The sequence below is a fragment of the Sprattus sprattus genome (genome assembly GCF_963457725.1).
Source record: "Sprattus sprattus genome assembly, chromosome: 17".
NCBI lineage: Eukaryota > Metazoa > Chordata > Actinopteri > Clupeiformes > Clupeidae > Sprattus > Sprattus sprattus.
The window spans coordinates 18,852,056-18,875,658 of NC_137915.1; the positions used below are offsets into that span (position 1 = coordinate 18,852,056).

At 42.4% G+C, this 23,603-nt stretch overlaps 2 protein-coding genes across 5 annotated transcripts in view; both read right to left on the bottom strand.

Annotated features, from left to right (window-relative positions):
- Positions 1–4,323: 4,323 nt before the first annotated feature.
- Positions 4,324–10,888, bottom strand: ssr1 (signal sequence receptor, alpha). 4 transcript variants are annotated; one of them, XM_080854956.1, is made up of 9 exons: positions 10,747–10,888; positions 9,679–9,803; positions 9,360–9,459; positions 8,706–8,968; positions 8,238–8,314; positions 7,782–7,860; positions 6,818–6,911; positions 6,196–6,210; positions 4,324–5,940 (listed from the first exon to the last, which is right to left on the bottom strand). In XM_080854956.1, exons 1-9 carry the CDS (start codon positions 10,814–10,816, stop codon positions 5,873–5,875), a joined length of 891 nt encoding a protein of 296 aa, XP_080711082.1. In that variant the 5' UTR covers positions 10,817–10,888; the 3' UTR covers positions 4,324–5,872. The 4 variants fall into 4 exon arrangements, with proteins under 4 accessions (XP_080711082.1, XP_080711081.1, XP_080711084.1 ...); XM_080854955.1 differs by having other exon boundaries at positions 9,354–9,459; XM_080854958.1 differs by lacking the exon at positions 6,196–6,210.
- A 1,956-nt stretch (positions 10,889–12,844) lies between these two features.
- LOC308378031 (LIM zinc-binding domain-containing Nebulette) overlaps positions 12,845–23,603 on the bottom strand; it is a gene marked incomplete at both ends in the record, with an annotated part of 82,638 nt that continues 71,879 nt past the window's right edge. Inside the window, 3 exons of the mRNA XM_080854836.1 lie at positions 12,845–13,021; positions 13,333–13,448; positions 15,506–15,695. Coding sequence (XP_080710962.1) covers positions 12,845–13,021; positions 13,333–13,448; positions 15,506–15,695 — 483 coding nt within the window. The remainder of the gene's footprint in view (positions 13,022–13,332; positions 13,449–15,505; positions 15,696–23,603) is intronic.

Genomic DNA, 23,603 nt, shown 5'->3' on the forward strand with positions numbered 1-23,603 from the left:
GTCAAACAGGAATGGCACTGGTTGAAGTATAGTCTTGCCGCATGACGTTTCTGCGAGGGAGGGTAAACAAGCAAGGAGAACAGCAGAGTTTGAAAGAGCAAATAGTCAATGAGGTGGTTAACAGGCCGTTGTACCTCTTCATTGATTGAGTAAACTATGCTCTACCAGGAACCCCAACCGGAGATTTCGCAATTGTTTGTGACAGACAGTTTGTGACAGAGAGTCACATACGGCACATATGCCTGTACGCAAGTAAGATATAGCAATTGCTTGTTTCCGGAGGCTATGCAGTGCGCTGTCCATGTTACGCCAGATGCGGCTGCCCCATAAATGCAACATTTCAGGGTGCGTCATTTGTTAAACGAATCTGTTCAAACCTCTGATATAAGATCTACCATTGTAGATATAAAGATGTTACATATTTATTGCAACATCTCTGTAAAGTTGATACATCGGCTATACAACTTAACGAATATGCAAATTCGTAAGCCTTCCATTAACCCTTAACGTAACAATCTGTAACTTGTTTACCTTAAAATAACAGCTTGAAAAAAATTGTGCCGCTACAATTACTTTTAATATGGAGAATGGCCTCTCCACCATTGGGGGTCTGTAGGGAAAATATAGGGAAAATACTGCGGTATGTAAGATTTCTGGAGCCCCCTGGTCCTTTGTGTCTGAGCATGCATGCGCGACTAGGATCAGGTAGTGACAGTCACTTTTGGAACAGCTTTTACTCGTTGGCAAGAGCCGAGAGACACATTTGGAAATTGTTTTTGATTCAGAGCTAGCCATCTTTTCTTGACTGTGTAAGCAAAGTTGTTGACTCGCTAGTTTGTCATAAACGAGAAAAGCTAATTGCAACAGGTTTTGCCGCTAGAGGGAGCTACAAGCCAAAAACTACTTATTGCTGCTTTAACTACAGTGCACCCTAGTCTATCCTACACGAATGTGGTAAGCAACTGTGGTAATCTATGTGGTAAGCAACAGCGATTGCCGTGGGGTGCTTGATCTTTTCTCTGTTAAAAACGTAATAGGAACCTGATGTTCCTCGAAGTCAGAGATGCCAAGTAACAACCCGTCTGGTGTTGATTGACATTACCTGAAGGGCTGTTATTTTTGCTATAGGCCTATATTTTTTTTTAAATTCAGTAACTGACCTTTGGGCAAAGAACCAAATGAAATTCCAATCTATGGTTTGCATCCTACAGTATGCTATTTGGCTTATTGTCCACACAAATGCCACAAGCAAGTTAATATCCATCTTTCTTTTAGAACTTGCCTAATCACATTGTTGATGATCATAACAGAAAACTATCTCACTGTCTGGTCAAAGTTCTTTTTCAGAAGGCCTACTGCTTACTTTTCGGTTACACATGTATGTGTACATATCCACTAACAAATTAGATTGACGAGAGCTCTGCTTCACTCTCAGACTGCAGCTCTGCCTGTGCCATCTTGCAGGACATTACAATGAGTCAGATCAGCCTTTAAAATATTTAAGTGGGCAGACACTACAATTCATCCTCTTCATTTCAGTCCTCTACAACTTGCCATTCATTTTTTGCTCACACACATGTGCAAATCAGGATATCAGACAAGAAAATGAAATGTAACATGTTGTCCCACACCTATTTAAACAAAACTAGTTTACATTCATATTTTGTGACACACATTGTGTTTATTCTTTAGGCCTTATAAGCATGGTGAAGTATTTTGGTAATATTTTCTTTAAACCCAGTATCTATGAAGCATTATAACACATTTATAAATGTTTATAAAGAATTCATAATGCATCACTATAAGTCTACATAACTATTTACAAATAGACATAACTGCACTCATAAAGCACTATGACGCTGTAGTATAAGTATAGGCTTGTATGGAGTCACACGTGGATCCACAAAGAGCATTTGACAGACGGCTCGATGTCATCAGTGTCATTGTCAAGATGTAAAATAAGCTTTATTATGAATCCTGATACTTCAGACTGTAAGGTTTTATACTATAACACTGTAACGTTTTACGAATGCAGTCATTAGTATGTATACATATAGCCTTATGTCAACTGTTATGAAGGAATATGAATACTTGACAATCCTTTATGAATGTGTTTATAGTGCTTTGTTGATATTGTCTTTAAGTGTGACCAATACTTTATCTGGCTCATAAATTGGCATGATAAAGTTTTTGATTGTTTTGAAAGCAATGTTATAAGTGGTTCAAAAACAGTTTAAAAACAAAAACAAATAAACAAAAACTGCTGTGAACAAAGTTATCACCAGATTCTCTATTGACCTCTCATGGTCATGTCAGACACTGCAGATATTAGCTGAGTGCCTGCAACACATGGCAAACATAAACAATGAATCAAGGGTTCATTTGAAATGTCATTGTCATTTTTTGTTGTCATTTTGTTTGGTTTTGTTGGAGAGCAAACATATCTAAATCGATATCAGTCATATCTAATAATACATCTAACTGTTTAATTATACAAGGAAGCATGTACAAACAAAAGTTGCTTCCTCCCATTTGTAGTGAAAAGTAGTTTACTTCATTTGCTTACACTCTTTGGTAGCAACATCAGTTGCTGGTGTGATTTATAATCAATGTCAAACCTACAGTGGGGAAAATAAGTATTTGAACCCCTACCGATTTCGCAAGTTTGGCCACTTGAATAGAAATGTGTGATCTAGAATTGTATTGGTAGGTGTATTTTAACAGTGAGAAACAGAATATCAACAAAAAAAATCAGAAAACTGCATTTTATAACATCTATGACTTTATTTGCATTTGATGCAAAAAATAAGTATTTGAACCCCCAAGCAAACAGCAAGAATTCTGGCTCACAATGACCAGTAATGTGCCCAAGAAGCACACAGATTAGTCTTCATTAGGTCTAACAAGGTACACCTGATCTCAACTGGTGATGTTTATAAAAAAAACCTGTCCAAAGAATCATACTTCACACCTTCAACCTCACCATCATGGGCAATACCAAAGAGTTGTCCAAGGACGTCAGAGATAAGATTGTAGACCTGAACAAGGCTGGAATGGGCTACAAAACCATTGGCAAGCAGCTTGGTGAGAAGCAGACAACTATTGGTGCGATTACTCGTAAATGGAAGCAACACCAAACAAATGTTAATCGCTCTAGGTCTGGGGCTCCATGCAAGATATCCCCTCGTGCGGTATCAGTGATCATTCGAATGGTGCAGAATAACCCCAGAACTACACAGTGGGAGCTTGTGAATGATCTCAAGGCAGCTGGGACCACAGTCACCAAGAAAACCATTGGCAACACACCACGCAGTCATTTTTTGAAGTACTGCAGCACTCGCAAGGTCCCCCTGCTCAAGGAAGCGCATGTACAGGGCCATCTGAAGTTTGCCATAGCACACTTGAATGATGCTAAGGATTGGGAGACAGAATGTGGTCAGATGATACCAAAATCAAGCTCTTTGGCATCAACTCGACTTGCCGTGTTTGACAGGGGGGGAATGCTGAATATGACCCCAAGAGTACATCATACCCACCATCAAGCATGGAGGTGGAAACATTATGCTTTGGGGCTGTTTTTCTGCCAAGGGTACAGGACGACTCCACCGCATCAAGGGGACTATGGATGGGGCCATGTTACGTGGAATATTGGGCTTGAACCTCATTCCCTCACATTGAAAACGCAACCTTAAAGATTTGGAGAGGATCTACAAAGAGGAGTGGACCAAAATCCCTCCTGAGATGTGTGTAAACCTGGTGACCAACTACAAGAAACGTCTGACGTCTGTGCTTGCCAACAAGGGTTATTCCACCAAGTACTAAGTCATTTTTGTCAGTCAGTTTTGCTAGGGGTTCAAATACTTATTGTTTTGCATCAAATGCAAATAAAGTCATATATGTTATTTAATGTATTTTTCTGGATTTTTTTGTTGATATTCTGTTTCTCACTGTTAATATACACCTACCATTACAATTATAGATCACACATTTCTTTGCAAGTGGCCAAACTTGTGAAATCGCTAGGGGTTCAAATACTTATTTTCCCCACTGTATACATTCTCTCTATGGGAAGTTTTGCATGAAACTTGAAAAGATATGTAAAATATGCTGGAACATAACTTTAACTCACAACCTCATCTATATTCCTTATCTCTGTATAGCCGTTCATCTTTGAAATTAACTTTGAACACACATTCCAGTATGTGTAAGGGTTCAAATATGCAACCTTAAAGTATTACTGTACTAGAAGCCTTTTGGCTCCGCAATTGAAATATGACCATATAACAGAGCTAAAAGCGCACAGAAACTCCAAACGGACCAAACTTGCACAAAGTTTCATTCACGTTTATTTTTTGCCTATTCAATCCACGTCATTCACTCCAAATGTACACATTTATGTTGTTAATACTCAGAAGACTTAAAAAAATGTACAAGACACAGAGCGGTCTTATCATTCAAAAGAAAGAAAAAAAGACAAGCACCCTTCCGCTGACTCACTTCAACATGGTAAAAAAAAGGCGATGTTGCAAAAAAAGACAACATATAGAGATCCAACAGCTTAGACACGAGATGGATCGATCCTGAAACTTTGCCTTTTGAACCTTTGTCGTCTTACGGATGACTGCTCGCCTGCCACTGAGGATAGCACAAAGTTTGCAGTTACGCGTCGATGCGAGAAGTTGCTACAGAAAGCATATGTGGTTGTAAAGGTCACCACAGGAGTCGATCTGAAGGGGGCTTTCAAAGTACAGTAGTGAGCGTAGCCTCTGGCATCAGTGTAAGAGATACAGTATACAAAAAAAAAAAAAATTCATAGGTCGGACAATCAGAAAAAATAAATTAACTGCATTTTATCCCATTTGTATTCACCTATACAACAGTGCTTTCTTCAGGTAACGTACAAAAAGTAGGTTTAAAATCCTGACATCAAAGTAGTAATAATTCATCAAAAATGGGAATTTTGAATAAAGAACGAACTGGAGAAATTCACTGTCGTATGAGGCACATCTAGGATATGGTGACAAAAAAAGAACAAAATCATCACAATTCATATCTTAATCTTATATTATTCTGTGAATTCGCATAAGAAGTAAAATGGCTGAACATCGCAGTGCACTTCAGATGGCAAGTCAAAGCTGGGCTTTCTGTTTGGCGCTATCCAACACAGCGGCAGCCTTCATTGATGCCCGTGTGCTCAAGCACACAGAAGACCAGTGCAAGAGAAGAAAAAAAAAAATGTGGCTCCCAAAAGTAAAAAAAATAAATAAAAATTGCAGTCATACCTCAGAGCATATCTTCTAGTTTTTGTTGATGTTTTGCTGAGTGAGCCTGACATTATCACAATACATGTGAATAAACCCTGAAGAGTGTGAATCATGGTTTAAACCTGTAAAATTAACCATTTCTGTCAAGAAGTCATCAAAACAAAAACAAAGAGAAAAAAAAACAAACAAAAAAACTTAATGTAACCCCTTTTCAAGGACAGATGTCTATCCTAATGTTCTAACTGCACATACTTTTTAAACTTCCCCCCACCTCACAGCTTTGTTGTTCTTCTTGTCCAGATTTTTTTGGGGGAACTAGGAGTCATATTACTTTACATATTTATTGTTTGGAGAGGGGACACTCTATAAAGGGGCGGTACTAGGTTCTTTCTTTGAGCGCGTGTGCGTGTGTGTGCGTGTATGTGCGTGTATGTGTCTATGTGTGTATGTGTCTATGTGTGTATGTATGTGTGTGTGTATGTGTGTGTGTGTGTGGGGGGGGGTGGCGGTGGGATTGGGGTGAGCACCCTCCCCAGCGGTCATGAAGCGCAGTGCGGCCACAGTGTCACGTAACCAACCAGCAACTGTGCCATGCCTGGCCAGGCCCTTCACTCGTCTGAGCCTGCCGAGCGCTTCTGCGTCCTCTTGCGGGGCGACCTTCGGGGGGACGCCTTGTCTGAGTGGGAGGAAGATAAAATACATCAGAGAAAGACAGGTTAACACAACATCATATTCACAGAAGATAATCCTTCAGTCAGCTTAATCAGCCTGTGGGATTTGATGGACTGACCACAAGGGTTGACAAGAACTGAACAATGCTAAACATGAAGGTAAATATTCATTACTAATACGTATTTTAACTTGACTGATGCTGACTAAACACTAAACTCCGTTTCTGTACTACCACATCCTGAGAGAAGGGGTGCCTCACCTCTCCGACTTTGCACTGAAGATGCCGGGGAGGAAGAGAGGAGGGGGAAAAAAGGAGAGAAAGAGAGAGAAAGAAAGAGTGAGTGCCCCAAGCAGAGACAGCAAGAGAACCAGGTGGTGAGAACCAAAGCATCCATGCATTACAGAGGCTTGACAAATATATTTTCCAGCGCACCGACACCACTAAACATGCAGCATAACTGACCATAAACAGCAGAGGAAGGAGAAAGAGGTTTTTTTTAAATCATGCATTTCAATCACCTAAGTTAGCCATTCAAATCTATAATGACAACAATTAATAAACATTCAACCATGCACCTTTAGACTGCTATATTCTGTTTATGAAATAATAATGTTGTACAATAAAAACACTACTACAAGAAAAGAAAAAAAGGAAGCAAAAACATTACATGACCTAATTACTGCAGGAAGCGGGAGAAGAGGGAGAATAGGGAGCCAAATGTACGGACAGCAACATGAGAGAGGCTATGTGAACCCAATGGCAAGGATACTACACGGGTGGAGGTGCTTTAAGCAAGTACAGAGGTGCAGATGGCCGACAGAGGTGTTCAGGATGTGAAGGTCACACGAAGGCATGTCAGACTGAAGGCTGCTCTACTCACTGATCTGATTAAGCGTCTCCTGGGGGATCCAGTCCATGTCGACATCACCATGGTTAGAGGTACCCATCTCCACCTTAGCAACGGGTCTTCTCCTCTAGAGACGGCACAGGGGAGTTTAAGAAAAAAATCAAAATAGTCCAAATGCTAAACCCTAATCAATCAACACATCCAAGTGCCTGAATTCCATTAACCTGACCCAATAACGGAGTGGGTGGGAATATTCTTGCTCTGTTGAAACCTGCTTATTTGCTTTTCTTCTGATGTACTTGATGGACGGACAGGCCCACAGGCACATGCATTCAAAAAAGCTGAGCTGATAGAAATGCAGCCTTCATTTACAGCCTACAGCATTCCTGTGGCTACAGATGAATCATGGTGATTCTATATGGTATGTCAAATATATTATGCTGAAGACGTGTTTCCCCCCCCCCCCCAATTATCAATAGTATTGCTCCTGTTTTATTGGACCTCCACAAACTTTGGACCTAGTCTCAAAAAGCCTGTGCTCACAAAATGCCATATGCTGACAAATCTCTTCTAAAAGAAACGCCAGGCGAAAGCAGAGGTTTGTTTAGTATGTTGTTTAACTTCCAAAAAGCAGGCACAAGGTGACCCAGTCTTCATGTCCCGACTCCAAAGGCATGAGAGACTAAGTCCAGCCAATGGTCATTGTCCTGACAAGCAAACTTCCTGTCCTGTGTCTCCTGTCTACCTCCATCATCATCATCTGCAGAAACATGGCTGCCTTATCAAACTTTCTTTTTCTGCTTCTGCCGTGCCTCTCCTGGGAAAACAACATGATGGGTTACAACCTGCACTGCACACGCACCTACACATGTCAGTGACTAACAATGTATCATCATCATCACCGGACGGGTTCTTGCACTGGCTAGTTAAGGTAGGGCATTTATGGCATGTGTGTGGGTTATGAATGCTTGTGTTTCTGCATGTGCTTGTCTTTTACCTTTCTTGATTCCAGCAACTGATGAAGCCCAACGGCAGCCAGGAGTCCAAGACCAGAGAGGAAGACGTACATAAAGATCCTGAACAGGCGAGAGAAAAAGCAGAATGACATTAACAGCACAACAACGCCCCCTGGTAGCAATTCAGAGATCTCAGGTTCCTCCATAAAACAGTTAATCCAGGGTTATTATAGATAGTGATAGATAGTACAGGTGTGTGACGGATTGATGACCGCAGTGAAATTAGCTTGGTAACAAAGCAGGATCTCATTACAAGTTAAAGAAACTACTTACACATTATGTTATTCTGCCATGAAATTGTAAATGGTGTGAACTTAATGCATATTGTGGAGTCCACCAGTTTATTTAGCCATAAATAATAAATAACCTTCACTTAATCCTGGAGAAACTTAATAATGTATGTAAGAGGATTAACAACTAAGAAAGCATTCACATACGTCTCTCCATCCAAGCCATCCTCCCTCTCTGTGACGGTAACAGTCTGGTTGAACACTGCATCTTGAAACACATTGCCCTGATAGAGAGAGAGAGAGAGAGCATGGCAAAAGTGATCGATGGCCTTCAACTCCATCTTGCAGTCAATCATCTGAACCACTATCCAAGGCATGCTACACAATATGTCAAGTGAATCCAATTTTTGTTCTCTGGTCTGTGTTTCACCCAATTCTCTTCTTGAAAATCAAAGTGTGTGCATCAAGAGTTACAATAAAGGCTAAATGTCATGTTTTAGATGTTTACCACAGATCCCATACAGTAAACTACACTAAACCTAGCTGCCCGCTGTGCTCAACCTACTGCAAGACTGCCAATTCTCTCAGATGGTATTCAGTAAAATCAGCACAGTATATGACAAAATATAGTAGCTTTTTCACATGTGAGCACTACCGCAGCAGAACTGAACTCACATTGCTGTCCTTGTAGTTGAGGTTGATGACCAGGCCAAAGGGGCGTCCTCCCATGGGCTCGGCAGGGATGAAGGAGTACTCGAAGGTGGCCTGGCGCTGAGGGGGAACCACGAGGCCCAGCTGCAGGGCCGTGAAGTTCTGGATGTAGAACTGGAAGTCCTGCGGGTAGCGGAAGGAGGCATCCAAGGACTCCACCACAAAGTTCTCCGTGCCCTTGTTGGTGAAGCCCATCAGGAACTTCACAATGTTATTGGCTGGGAAGTCTGGGGACGGGAAGGAGGAAATTAGGATGCAAGTCAGGGTAAGAGCAGCTATATGAAAAATAATCTAAGTGACCATCTTGGCTTTCTGTCTGATTGCTGAAACAAAGACAGCTTTCAAAATGTTCTGCAGTTGTGCATGGCATCATGCTATTTAATTTCATTCAACAGATTTTAAGGTCACACTGTACTTTCTCTGGTGATAAAATAGGATTGTAACCAGAACACTAGATTAACACTGAAGACTACAGTTAACCTCAACTGACCTTACCAAATATTTCTGATTTCTTAATGTCAATTTCTGTCAACATCAGACTCATCTGAGCAGGAGAACTAGCAGGCAGAGACCAGAAACTGAATAAGAAAAAGTAAAAATGGCTTAACTCACACTCACCATCTCCTTTTACAAAGAGAATGGTTGTGTCGGCATGTGGAGAGGCCTTGACTTCTCCCGTTAGTGCTTCTTCCTCCTCCTCTTCCTCTTTTTCTTCCGTCTGTGTTGCAAAGGAAGAAGAATGTTTAATAAGCATAATCAAACAAGTATGTCCTTAGTGTGGCAAGAGTAAGGGAACAACCATGTTCTGCAGATCATTGAGGTAGAACCTACAGAAGGAGCCCTTATTATTGATTCACAATTAATAATTATAGCACAACAGACACACACTAGTGAAGTATGAAAAAACACACACGAGGAAAACAGGCTGAGCTCTTACCAATTCTGTGTTTTCATCATCCTCCACTTCGGCCTCGTCATCCTCCTCGGCAATCACATCATCTCCTAAATCTTCATCGGCAGCCTCCTCGTCCTCGGTAGCATCCTGTGCTGCTACCAATGGTCCTACATTACGGCAAAATGACGAGAGCGTGTGAGGGCAAAGCAAAGTAACAAAAAAATGTCAATTTGACTACTAGCAACTGTTAGTATAAGCCTTGGCTGTTGGCTAGCTACAGTTGGATAAAAACGCTCTGAGGAACACTCAGAAATGTCTCTCAGAATGGCAAACGCTAACTATTGCTAGCCTATGCTGAAAACGGCCTGGCTTAGTTCTGAACATAACTGGGACAAGAGGACAGGACCCTGCAGTGGACTACTTGGAGACGCTTCAAGTTCGGAAACAGGTCTGTGGGTTCACGGTCTTGGTAGCCTTCCTGGTTGAGCTGCTACGCTTACTAACGTTAGGATAAACATCTCCTGATCAAACAGACAAGTAACGATTTAACAGTTGCTGATGTACATAATCTTAATGAATCTAATCTATACATGAATTGCTTTTGCTTAGTTTAGATGACAATAATATCGCAACTAGCAAACAGACAGTGTTACTTAGTGAACGCCGTCTTGACAGGCTAGCATTCACCATGCTAACTTCAAACTACTTATTGGCTGACTAACATTAGATTATGTTAGCTAATGCTAGCTAGCCATTACTTGTGGCTAAGGAGGTAGCGGGCTAACCTACATATCTAGCCAAGCCGTAAGGACACGTCAGTCAAGTGCAGTTGATCACAAAAGCTAATAACCCAAAGCAGCTTTATAAATCATACGATCATGACTATATTGCACAAACCAGGGGTATCGGACATGCTACCAAAAAATGCGCACTAATGAGATATGGCACTGTAGCGTTAAATACATTTAATGTCAGTGCGTATAGACTGGCCTTCCACTCAATGCGCCACCGTAGCACGTCAGCTAACTGGCTAGCTTTTACCGTTGACTGAGCGGCAGTTTAAAGCAAAGTAGGCTATTTAATTGACTGTACTCAATCAGTCTCACTTACCTTTCATTAGAATCGTTGTTGGAAAGGCTAGTAGCAACAGCAAAAGTAACCTTGGTAGTAACTTCATCATTTTACAGTATATCGGAGTGCCGATTCTCTCAGCAATGAGCGGCACGGTGCTCAACTCGTTGTGCTTCCCTCAGGTTCCTTCAAAGCTCTCGCGCAAGCGCAACATTGGGGCGTGCAGGATGTTCGTCTTATTATTCTGCTTCAGCAGTTTCCTTATTCAGTTTAAACTCACATTGCCCCCTGCTGTTGTAGCGAGTAGCAGTGACTTTCGTGTAAATAGTACGTTGGAAAATATGGAGGACTGGAAGTGCCACAATTCAATAAATAAATACACCATCAATAATTATTTAAATGTGTCATTAATTAATTAAAATGGGAATTAAATACATAAATGTTTTATTAAATGAGTCATTAATTAATTAAATAGCAATTCATTTTGTGTAAAAAAACATATTTAATTATTTCACTATTTAATTAATTATGTCATGGTCCTGTGTTGCAGCGCATCAATAATTTATTTTATCTATATCTAATATTTAAAGTTTTGAGAAATATATGACATATACACATTTTAGTAAACTCATAAATATTAAAAAAATACATTTTTATTTTGGGTTCAAATGCATTCAAACGGAAGTTCCTAAACATAAGTAAAACATAATGAGGCAAGCATCTATGAATGTTGACAAAGCAGTTTATTTGCCACACATGTGAACCACCGCAATTAATACAAACTCAGGTGCATTGTTATCAAAAGCAATTATTGTCTGGTACAGTGCATCTGTTAACACAATCAAATCAAAAAAGAGAAACACCTTTATTTCCTTTTTTTGTACAAGAAAATCGTAACTCAAGACTGATGTGCAGAGTTTTGTTCAAAAACCATTTGTAAATTAGATGAGCAACACACTAGGCTATGGAGTTTAATAATGTTGAATATTCTGGACAATATCCATCTTATCCATGACTCTGCTGCAAAAACATGGGTTTTAAGGGTGTACTGTATGTATATAAGTGACACAATGATATATTGCTTATATAACTGGAGTATTTTGGACTGCCCTTATCATAGTCTCTTCATCCAAACAACCTTGAGATTCAGCAGTACTAATATACACAAATATCTTTTTCATGGTCTTCTCATGCCATTGGCCACAGAAAGAAAACAACTTGCTGGAACTTTGCTTCAACATGTTTCATAAAACACAACTGAAGGAGACAGTGATTCAATGGCAACTCACTAGATAGAGTTGGGCAGTGCCTCTGAAAATGTACTATGGATCCCAGTTAGTATTCTGTACATGCATATTTTATACAGCCATACAAAACAGTTAAGGTCAATGAGACAGTATACATTGTTTACCATGTCTACAGCACTGAACTACAGTTGTAGAGTTGGCTTACACAATATTGAATTAAAAAAAGTGTTAATAATAAAATAACAGGTTATTGTTTGCAGACCATCTTACTGGAAAACCCGGAGCCTGTCACTCAATGGTTTTCCTTTTTTTGTAAATCATAATATAATAATAATAATAATAATATCAATAATAAAAAAATATTAGTGACAACATCTAAATGTGAAAGTTAACAAAAATAGAAACACAAAGGAATAAAACAAGGCAGGTCTGTCCTTCGAACAGAAGTCCTGGGGGCAGGTCAATTCTATTTACCATTCAACGCATATTCATATTCTCTCTCTCTTTGCTTATATTACTGAATGTACTACCTGAGTAGAACAAGACAAACTGTCATAATCTGTTTCAATTTATTTATCCAGGACAAAAACAACATGACATTTGAATCCCCTTACCCATAGCTGAATCACAGTTTTGTAAAGCAAGATGTGTATTAATATGTGGCACAGGAGGAGCGGAATACTTGTCCAGGTTATGCCCATAAAGATCTAAACAGCGGACCTAGAATTATGGCTGCAATGTTTCTCGGAACTAGAATGCACTTGACTCCTTAGCCACCCAGGACTTCTATTGTGCCCTCAGCTTGGATGGGGCCGGGGTGGGGTTTAGGGGAAGGCATGCCCACCCCTCCCCCCCCCCCCCCCCCCCCCAAAAGGACCAGGCCCTCCCCTCTAATTGAAGAACTCCACATAGTTGGCGGGTAGCATGCCAGACTTGCCGGTCCTTTGAACCGTGCCGTACATCCAGCCCTCATCAATGGGCTGGGCATTGATGATGACGTCGCCATCGCGGAAAGACACCTCATCGTGGTCCTGGGCAGCGTAGTCGTAGAGCGCGCGGTACACTCTCTGAAAGTGGAAGAGATGGCAGGGTTAGGGTTAACTGCTGCTGGCTACAGATGATATCTCTACTTGAGATTTGTTTTACATTTACATATTTTTCATGTGGAACAATACCTGGTGTTCCATAAATACAGTTGCAACTGAACTGTTGTCAAAAGACATTGAAACAACTCTCTATATTTTACACCAGTAGTGCTCACCACACAAATTAAGCTGTAGCACAACATAGTGTAAATAAGTATATTGGATAGACATTCCTGAGTATTCAGCAGTGTGAAAGAAAAATATATGTTTTCCTGCCGTGCATTGAGACTCACCATGGGTGCAGATTGAGGGGGGGACTGGACAGACCTCACTGAGGACATGCTGCCTTGGTGCATGTAGTACCCCTGGTGCTGTCCTCCTTGGTGGTACGCGCCTGGAAGAACAGGGACTGGGGGTCAAAAAAAGAAATACAGCTGAGAGATATGAGGGGGTGAGGGTTGAAGTGTAGTGGGTTTAGAAGGGACCAGGACACAAAGGTGTGACATCCGGCAGGCCAAGACAGGTGGTGGAAGAGGTGGTTTATCTTCACATCAGCACATCTCTGTGTTAGGTCTTCATTAAAAGGCACATACAGTATGTAGTGTTCATCAAACTGCAAGTGTGTAACAGTTTTTGTGGGTCAAGAAGCATGGCGATAAAAATGGTTAAAGAGAAGGACAGTGGACAAACACCTCAAAATCCAAAGGACTCCCGGTGGGGCTGACCTGTGAACTTCTTATTAAAGCAAGACTAAGTTATTTGGGGTAATACGATAAGCATGCTGTGGGAGAGAAGAGCAGTCGAGTTATTCCACTGCATTCCAGGGGTGCCTGTAATTCAATTTGCACTTTAGTGAGAGGGACGGCTATGGTGATGGTGGTCCTTTTTCACAATGCAAACTAATGTTGCAAATGTGACCCCACATGGGATGGTTGTAATAGTGTAATGCCATATCTGAAGTATGTAAAGTATGCAAAGTACGTAATCCCTGCATACCTGATAGAATGCAAGTGCAAAAAAAATCAAGCATGCATTATGAAAAATAGCCAGAGTGAGAGAGGAATGTCCAAAGCAGCACAGTTAGCTATTGGAGAATTAACATGACTGTGGATACTGTGGAATACGGTGACAAACTTCTGTGCACTCCTATCCATGCATGTTCCAAAACCACAACCAAAATGTTTCTAGGCTGATAAACAATTGAATGATAAATAACTTATTTTTCAATATTTCTATTTACTTTAGGCTGTTTATGTTGCTTTTCTTCTGCTTACAGACAGTAGACAGAAATCCTGGGAAACGTAGTCTTTTAATGTATCACTTTCTAGTACAGGGATGACCTATAAATTATATCTGGACAACACACTGCACCTATCCCTTTCTGAGCGCAACCCTGTGCTATCAGCGCTACCTCTGTCCTGCTGGGACTGCAGAGTGGAGCTGCTACTGCACACAGACAGGCTCCTGTCCCACAGCTCTGAGCCAACGGAGCTGCATGCAGACTGGGCCTGGGAGGGCAGCGACTGCTGCGACTGCTGCGACTGCTGCCTGCTCAGGCGACTGGCCCGACCTGACGCACGGCCACCATCAGGGGGCAGCAGATAAGCGGGAAGCACCGCAGAGCGAGACAGAGAGAGAGAGCAAGAGACGGGAAGAGGCCACAGGAGCAGGAGGAGTCAGGACAGGTGATGGACAGAATGGAAAAAAAAGACTTTAGAGGAATTCTAATGTAAGGTAAGAAATGTAGATGACAAAGGTGAAATGACATCCATGAGTGTTTATGATTACACACAAAGAGTTATATTAGTCTGGAATTGGCAGAGCAACCTGCACTTGTGGTGCAGTGCAAGCTCATTTGATTAAATGCACAAATAAAGTAATACAATATGGTGATGTGTTGCTGTATGGCAAGAACAAGCAGCACATCGATAATACACACACACACACACACACACACACACACACACACACACACACACACACACATCAAAACAAGGACTCACACACTATACTGTAAATATAAAATGACTGATAAGTGCTTATGTCAATAAATAAAGTGACTGAAATGAGAGGGAGAGCAGTACCAGACAGTCTCTGCAGGCTTTTAGACTGAATGTTATCCTCCACTGGGTCAAAATCAAAGATGGACCCAGGATCAGTGCGCCACACCTGCAAGTCTTCACAGAAATAACAGCGATGACAGGAAATAGGGAAGAGCAAAGGATAAAGAGGTACAAACAAAGGATAGAAAATGGATATGAAAAGCAGAGAGGAAAGGTAGGAATGATAGGTGGAAGGAAAGCTGATAAGGCTAGGAAAGGGTAGATAAAGAGAGGAGAGAAAGAGACAGAAAGTCAGAGAAAGAGAACATTTAAAAAAAAAGATAAAGAGAATGAGAGAGAGAGAATAAAAGAGAGAGAGAGACTGGTAGGCGTTTACTGCTTGTGGATGTAAAAGGACACTAACCTACATTGATGCCCGGTCTACGGTCCATCTCTACCACCTGTGGGTGCACGCCTTTGTAGGCTGCATCGCTCATCACCTGGTTGTTGTGGTGGTGGTGGTGTGGGTGCCCACGCTCCATGCCCATGTGATCCTCCAGGCCCGGGGTAGTGCCCCGACCCCGCGCCCTCTCAAAGTCCTCATGGTACTTGGCCTAAAGGAGGAGCACGGTACAATGAACATAAAGAACAACATAACCATCATTCTCGATTTATTAGGACACACATACACAAACACACACATACACACACACACACACATAACGCAAGGGGTGCTTTTGGTCAGAGAGCAAAAAACTCCACACTGGACACAAGGCAGAAAACTTTATTAATTATTAGTGTGTAAATATACACAAGGCATTAGTTACTGGCCGCGACAGTTACTGCTTTTCCAGTCAGCAGTGGACAGTAGGTGTGTGTACCAGTTCACATAGACAGGAGGTGCAACACGACCACTCAGGGTGAGGGTGAGTAGTGTTATATCCGTGGCAACCGTGTCATGGTGACCGGCACGCTACCATGGAGATGTTGTTCTGAGATTTGCGGACACGCCTCATTTCGGGTGTGTCCAGTTCTGAGCAGAACCGCCCTTTCACCTCCTGCAGATCCTTCTGGTACTTTATCTGAGGGAGGATTAGAGAAAAATAAAGAGAGAGAAAGAGAGAAAAGAGAGACAACATAAACCATGAATGATGATCTTTACACACTATCCCCCCTGTGCCAAGTATATAAAAACACCAAAACTTACCATTATACCTCAAAATGTATAGTCTTGTAAGAATTGTATTCATGTACTGTAACCTTTTCTACACAAAGATTTGGAAATCCCCTTAACTTGAATGATCCCTACAGAGCCTTTTAAGGCTTCTTATATCATGTTTCCACAGAAAAAAATGACTAGTTTTCAACTCATCCTTGGGAGCTGGCCATGCAGGTGCACACTTGCCGAACTGATGTTCTCCTGGTTCTGTTTCACCCTCTCCAGTTCCGGGGTCATCCCGACATTGGTGGCCTGCCCCGCCGGCTTCTTATATTTCACCTGTGGACATGAAATAAAACATTTACAATACAGCAGTATATTAAGGCCTGTGAACCCAAACAACTATCTAAATGCTCAATGAACATCACACACGATGCGGTAAAACAGTATACAGCCTTTTTCAAGGGTATCTAGAACAAAGATTTTATATTTGACCTCCTAACAGAGCGTGGCAGGAACTTCATTTCAAAGATATTTCTGCGTCCACTTTTTAGTCAAGAAGAACATCAGTGTTTGAAATGCTGTCATTCTATTTTGTGTTATGTATCAGCCAGTGCCTATGAGTTTAAGAGAGGGCACTGTTTCATAATGGAAAATAGCAATACCGGTGCAACAACAGGGTCAGAACAACCTTGATGTACTGACACACAGTCCTCACTAAATAGTAATCTGTGTATTTTGAGTATGTTGGGACAAAGTTTCAGATGCAAAAACTGCAACACAAAGAGCAACAGCAGAGTCATTGTATTATTGGTGATCTACCGGACAAAAGGAGCCCATGATATTTAGAGACCTAGCTCTCCAGTGAACAACAATGTGTATGAGTCTGTGATTCCCCAAGGAAGCCACATTTAGTACAAAACAACTGCAACACAAAAGCCACAACAGGACAATCCCGAAAAGGGCCGGTGACCTCCTCCATCACAGAGGATCCAGGAGGAGGGGCCTCCTCACTCTTAGAGTCCCACGCCAGGGCTCATCATTAACAGCGTCTGGGTGGGCTGACACCATGGCCCTGCTCCGTCAGACTGGCACCAGAACTCCCCCTGATGCCGAGCTGGCCGGGCCCAAGTGTCGGCTGCACTCAATGGAGGATTGTGCTGCGCTGGGTCTCTACTGGCCGGTAATGACTGGATCTGGACCTGGAAGGGGGCCAAGGCTCGGAGCGGTGTGACTGTGTGAAAGTAGCTGCTAGGCGGGTGAGTTCAAGGCCACACGGGGCAACTCATCTGATGGACAACCGTGACTGTTTTCAACAGAAGTGCGTGAATCTAAACAAGGCTGCTGTGAACGCACGGGAATCTGGGTGAACTACAAAGACTTGTTTTAAAATAAAATCCCCCCTCCCTAATGTTGTGATTAAGGAATGAAGGAGCTTGATGAGCGTAAAATGTGTGGGTAAATTGGGCCTTCCATGTTAAAAAATGTTAATAACCAAGTAGAAATGATATAATAAATCAGCTTGAAGAGAAGAAAAAAAAAAAACATCAGTAAAAACTGGACTGGGCAGACTTCCGTTTTGAACAATCCTTGGCATTAAGAAAACATTCAAATTTTCAAAACAGAGTTCAAGTGAAATTATAAGTGAGGTGGTGGTTACGCAGTGAGGCAAAGATTAATGAGTGTGTGTGTGTCCGCTGAGCTGATGTTCTCACTGAGCTGATGTTCTCCTGGTTCCGGCGGACCCTCTCCATGTCTGGGGTTTCCCTCACTGCGGTACCACTACCAACACCCTCCCGGTATTTCACCTGGAGAACCAATCAGGTACAAAGGGTACAACAGTCATATCTCTTGTACCACAAACATTGGTGGTATGTACATATGATTCCTTGATGTTAACTACAAATGAAATCACATCACTTATAAAACATCTGACGTCAGTATGGACAGTATAAACAGACAGTCAGTATGGACAGTACCCAGAAAGTGACATTCATTGAGACTCTACTGTGGTTCAACCAGCAGTGTATGCAAAACCAACAGAGACAGACCTCTGAGGACAAACAGGGTTACATGCGGGTAAAGGGACAACTCTGACGGGACGTTTCACTGTGACAGTCACAGAGAGTGGTGTCCCCTTTGGGCAAAGTAAACACTCACATCGCTGAAGTTCTTTGCATTCTCCCTGGCTAGCACGATCTCAGGTGTCTCTGTCACAGAGGACATCAGTCCTCTCATCAGCTTCGAGTCCCATGTGTACCTCAGCTGCACAGACATACACAAACACACACACACACACACACACACATATACACACACACGTGTACAGACACATGTACAGACACAAATACACACAGAAGAGACACACACACACACAGGTAAAGGGTTAGGCAGGGACATTCATTGATGCACACAGGCTGAACTGTGAGGGAACAGACATGGCCGTTGAAATGACTTTCGGCGCAGACAAAATCCATTACTAGCAATCAATTTAATTGATGTTAGCCTTAGAATCACAGAAAGAGGGAAACTTTCGCGTGTGCTAAACCCTTTAACTATGGCCCACAACGAACAAATGTCAGGATAGAGTTAACAAAGAATGGACCATTACAAATATTTTCCTGTGAAAAGAAACCGTTTTCTTTTGGGCTAAAAATTTAATCATCTGATCAGAACAGACGACACACATAATCATCACCAATACTTAATGATAGAAACAGTATCTAGGGACTAATGTTAGAGGGTGTTCTCTAACTAAAGTTACAGTTATCTTCAAATGTTACTGATATGACAGTTATATTATAGTCCCTATTGTTAAGTTAATTGTAGGCAGCTTAGAGGTGGTGGTCTGGTTAGCGCCCCAGTGGTATCGATCTGTCTGCGCTGCAGGAGATGTGGTTGAAGTTGACATGAGGTCACAGAGTGCTGTGTGGGCTATGATGGGAGTCTGTCAGGCTAACCCAGGGCTCTACTCACTGAGCTGATGTTCCTCTGGTTGGTCTTCACCCTCTCCATCTCTGGGGTGTCAGACACAGCAGCATACGTGCCCTTCAGTCTCTCCGCCTCGTCCTTGTATTTTTTCTACGAAGAGGACAAAGTCTCTTTAGTTTCAGCAACAGATGTTTTTTTTGTGTGGTGTGTGTGGTAAATAAAACAGCACACATTTGAACATGTACATGTCAAGGTCATATGAGGTTACATCTTATAACTGTACTGCCATTTTGAACAGGTCTGTTTGTCAGTGCAAGCACATTGTGAACTGACACACACACATTCAAAGTGAACTTATGGTGAATTTGTCACTTGGTGACTCCATCAGGGTTTTTTCTTACTGTCTTAAACACCTTAGCTGATCTATGCCGCATGGATGCTAATGAGGCCCAGTTTGATACAAGTCAGTGCCTTTGTTACAGGTTGTTTTCCTTTTAGTGCACCTGGATAAATATTTGATTTCTGGTGCTTGATCCCACCGGTCTCTTTGTCAAGGTGACCGCTGAGTTCTATTTCACTCTGAGAGGTGTCCAGTAGGGGGCGCTTGAGGGAGGGGCAGAAGAGTGACTGACAGCTCACCTGACTGTATACGTCTTTCAGGTAGGCAGCATGCAGGAGCTCAGGGGTGTCAGTCACTGTGCCGTACATGTTCTCTTTCAGCTGCTCCTTCTGCTTATAGTTCAGCTAAAACACACACACACAGAATTGTATGAATCACACACACATACACACACACACACACTCACGCGAACACACGCACGCACACGCACACACACACACACACGCAAGCACACTCACACGCGAGCACACACACACATACACATACACAACTTGACTCAAATCAGCCCAACATGAGGTAGTGGAGCACAAGCTCTGTGTTTCTGTATGGGTGTGCCTGAAGCATAGCACTCTCCTCCAACCGCTCCATTATGCAATAATCTTATTCAACCCCAAACTCTTAACTCATCCTACGCGTTATGCTCTCATTTACACACTACACATGGGCAGGATATCTCACAGAGCAGATTAAGAACACTTATATCATAATTCAAATGAAGTGACTGCTCTTTTATATTTCTATACTCCTCAGATTGTATTCTTTAGATAAGACTTATTGGTGCTATTTATTGTCTTCCTTATAATTTCTTTATGATATTCTAGAATGTGAGCAACTGGAACATTTCCCAATTTGCCCTCTGGGATTAATGAAATATTTCTAATTCTGAGTGTCCCAAAACATGCCATCATAAGATATCTGAGCAGTACGTGAAAGTGCCTTTCTCTCTCTGCAAAAGTCAGGAGAAGAGACAAGAAGGTTGTGGAGGTTGACTAAGTAAAATGATGTAGAAGTCCAGCCATAACTACTGAACTGGTCTGTACATCTACTGTGTGCACTAAGCAGGCCCGTGGCTTTCCTGAGAAAAATGTTTGGACAAAGTACTGCAAACATGCCTGCGATGCTTGGTGAGACAATTTGAGTAAAAGGTATTTCTAAAAAAAGAGAGGTCATTCATCATCCAACTAGTAATCAAGCTAAAGTGAACCACGTACTGAATGTGACTTTACTCATAGGACAGTGTGAGGAGTTAGTCACCTGGCTGTTAATCTCCGAGGCCTTCTTGGCTCTCTGGATCTCCAGAACACCGGCGCTGATCTCCATACCTTTGCCAATGATCTCTGTCCCGAGATCTTTGCGGTACTCTTTCTGCAGAGCAAGGATGGGATCAGAGCTGCAGCACCACCACGCTGTGTGTGGGGGGTGTCTGCAGTGTGAGCAGGTGAAAGACTGTGGCAGTGTTGGGTTTTTCTTTTCTTTTTTTAGAAATATGTCCTCATCAGTGGTTTAAGTTACAGCTGTGTCACATCAATAAAACACACCTATCAGGAGGTACCGTGACGTCAACTGAAGGTTTGCCAGAACAAAAATAGCAGATCTAGCCGTTATCTCATGTTTGTTTCATGCAAACCTTCAGTGAAATGTTTTAATTGTGTAAACCACAGCGGTACTCTCTGAATGTGTTTGCCCGTGAAACAAGAGAGGGGAAACACAGTGTGATACCCCATCATGGATTAGGGCATGATATAGAGCCTATTCTATCACACAGAGCTGAGGCATGACTGACTCCAGACCAGCAGGAGCGCCAAACGGTACCTCATTGAGGATCTGCCCGGCGTTCTTCACCCGCAGAAGGTCTGGGGTGTCCTCCTCCGTCATTCCCTTCCCTTTCACCCCCAGCTCATGATCCTTCTTGTACTCTTTCTGTGGAGAGGAAGAGCAGACTGTGGGGTCTCTGTGACCAGATGTGTTTGGTTCAAATTAAGGCATGGTGTTCACTGGTATAATTCTATCGCTTTTTTGCTCGTCAAAGAGCAGTTACCAATAACACAACATTAAGCAATCAGTTTTGGTGTCAATTTAATTCTTAAAGACAGTCAATGTTTGATTTCAGAATGCAGAATTTAGAATGCCTGAAGGGGTCTTACGTCACTAATGAGGCTGCTGGCGTTGCGGGCGGTGATGTACGCTGGAGTGAGGTCCACGTCCAGCAGGGCCTTGCCTCGGACGGTGTCCTCATACTCCTTACGATACTCCCTCTGAGTCAAGAGAAAGACAAGGACATGGGCAATGTCTCAAAAGCAATGCTGCCATGCAAACAGTACATTCCCTTTTGTATCAAAGAGCACAAAAGGATAAAATGCAAATGCAAAGCACAAATTATCGAATACTGGTGTTATTTTAGGAAGAAGCACACAGAATACGATACAATACGATAGTGTAAATGTAGGAAAAAGCACAAATAAGGATATTATTTAAGACTACATCGATTTGGCTGCAGGGAGACTCTAAAGCAGCCACTTGTTTTTTACTGAGGATTTCATCTCAGGGTTGTTTGCTGTGTGGGAGAGGGTCAGTGCGATCCCTGTCGGTAAATATGCTGAACAAACGCCCACCCGAGCACACTCAAGACATCCATGCAGATGCCATACTGTGTACCATCCATCCGAGTGAGCGGGGAGGGCTGCTTCCGCAGCACACTGAACACACTAGTCATTCTGCCGAGTGTTGCTTGTTACCTCCGCCAGGGTGGTTATGTTTTCACCCCGTCCGCTTGTTTGGTGGTTGGTTGGGTGATTATTAGCAGGATTACACAAAAACTACTGGCACGATTTTCATGAAACTTAGTAGAAAGGTGTAGCGTGGGCCAAGGAAGAACCCTTTGAATTTCGGAGCGGATCCGCCCGGCGACATTATAAGGGGCTGCTGGGCCGTGGCAGGGGTGTGCACCTTAGTGAGTGCTATTCTAGTTTTGTTATATCATCGCATCATGGTATGGCATACCTCACTTTGTATTTTCTGCGCCTCCTTGGACATTTTGTAGGACTGAGTGTCCACAAACTCCATCAGGGACTTGCCTCTTGATTTCTCGTACTCTTCTTTGTATTTGACCTGAGTGGCACACAGAATGATGGGGTCAGCGTACCCAAGCAACCCATACAGGCATGCCTTACAAACACTACTAAATTAACAGCTGAGTTTGTGCTGTGTTTATTAGAATTCACTAGATGACTACATGGCATGTAATTGTCTAAAATGTTTGCACTCTGAGCTCCTATAAATTCCTCAGTGAATCTACAATGTAGGTCAGTACAGTGTTGTGATACATACTGTTGCAAACTGGCATGACCAAAGCAGAGTGATATGTATAAAGTATGTTCTTATTATTTATAGTCCTTTCTTGCTCATTTGGACAGATCGATCTCTTACCGACTGAATCCCTCCCGATGTGATGTGAGCTACTGACCTGACTGTGCAGCACAGCGTTCTCCTTGTGGTGGAGCTGTTCCGCTGTCTCCAGAGCTGTGTGGTAGTGGCCCTTGGACTGCTCATACTTCTTCCTGTACTCAACCTGAAAAAAGACCACACAGCACCCTCAGAACCTGTCATGGTGTAAAGCCGTAGGCGTGGATCTGGAATGCAACAGCTGTAACTACTGTAATATGCAGTGTTGGACAATTACAGTAATAGATAGATAGATACACAGAGTTAGGTGATGTTTGATGAACTGTAGATGCTGTCTGTGTATGGTTCTTTAAGGTCACTGTTGTGTGGTAAGACAGCATCACTGCAGATCTTTACTGATGGGGAATGGTGTGTAGTATAAAAAAGCAGAGATGAGTATAGAATGTAGGGACGAGTATGGATGAGTATGGAGGAGTACATTGCTCTGGAGCTTGCTGGCGTGGAGAGCATGTCCCAGATGAAGCAGGTTAGGCAGATCTGTGGCTGGTTCGTTCTGATTCTGGCCGCTCTTGTACTTCACCTGAGGGGAAGCATGAACACACACACACACACACACACACACACACACAC

Coding starts and splice junctions, on each gene's coding strand:
- ssr1 (XM_080854955.1), bottom strand. CDS start 10,816: ATGATGAAGTTACTACCAAGGTTACTTTTGCTGTTGCTACTAGCCTTT. Junction 9,804..10,746: donor AACAACGATTCTAATGAAAG/GTAAGTGAGACT, acceptor GCCGTAATGTAG/GACCATTGGTAGCAGCACAG. Junction 9,460..9,678: donor ATGATGAAAACACAGAATTG/GTAAGAGCTCAG, acceptor TTTGCAACACAG/ACGGAAGAAAAAGAGGAAGA.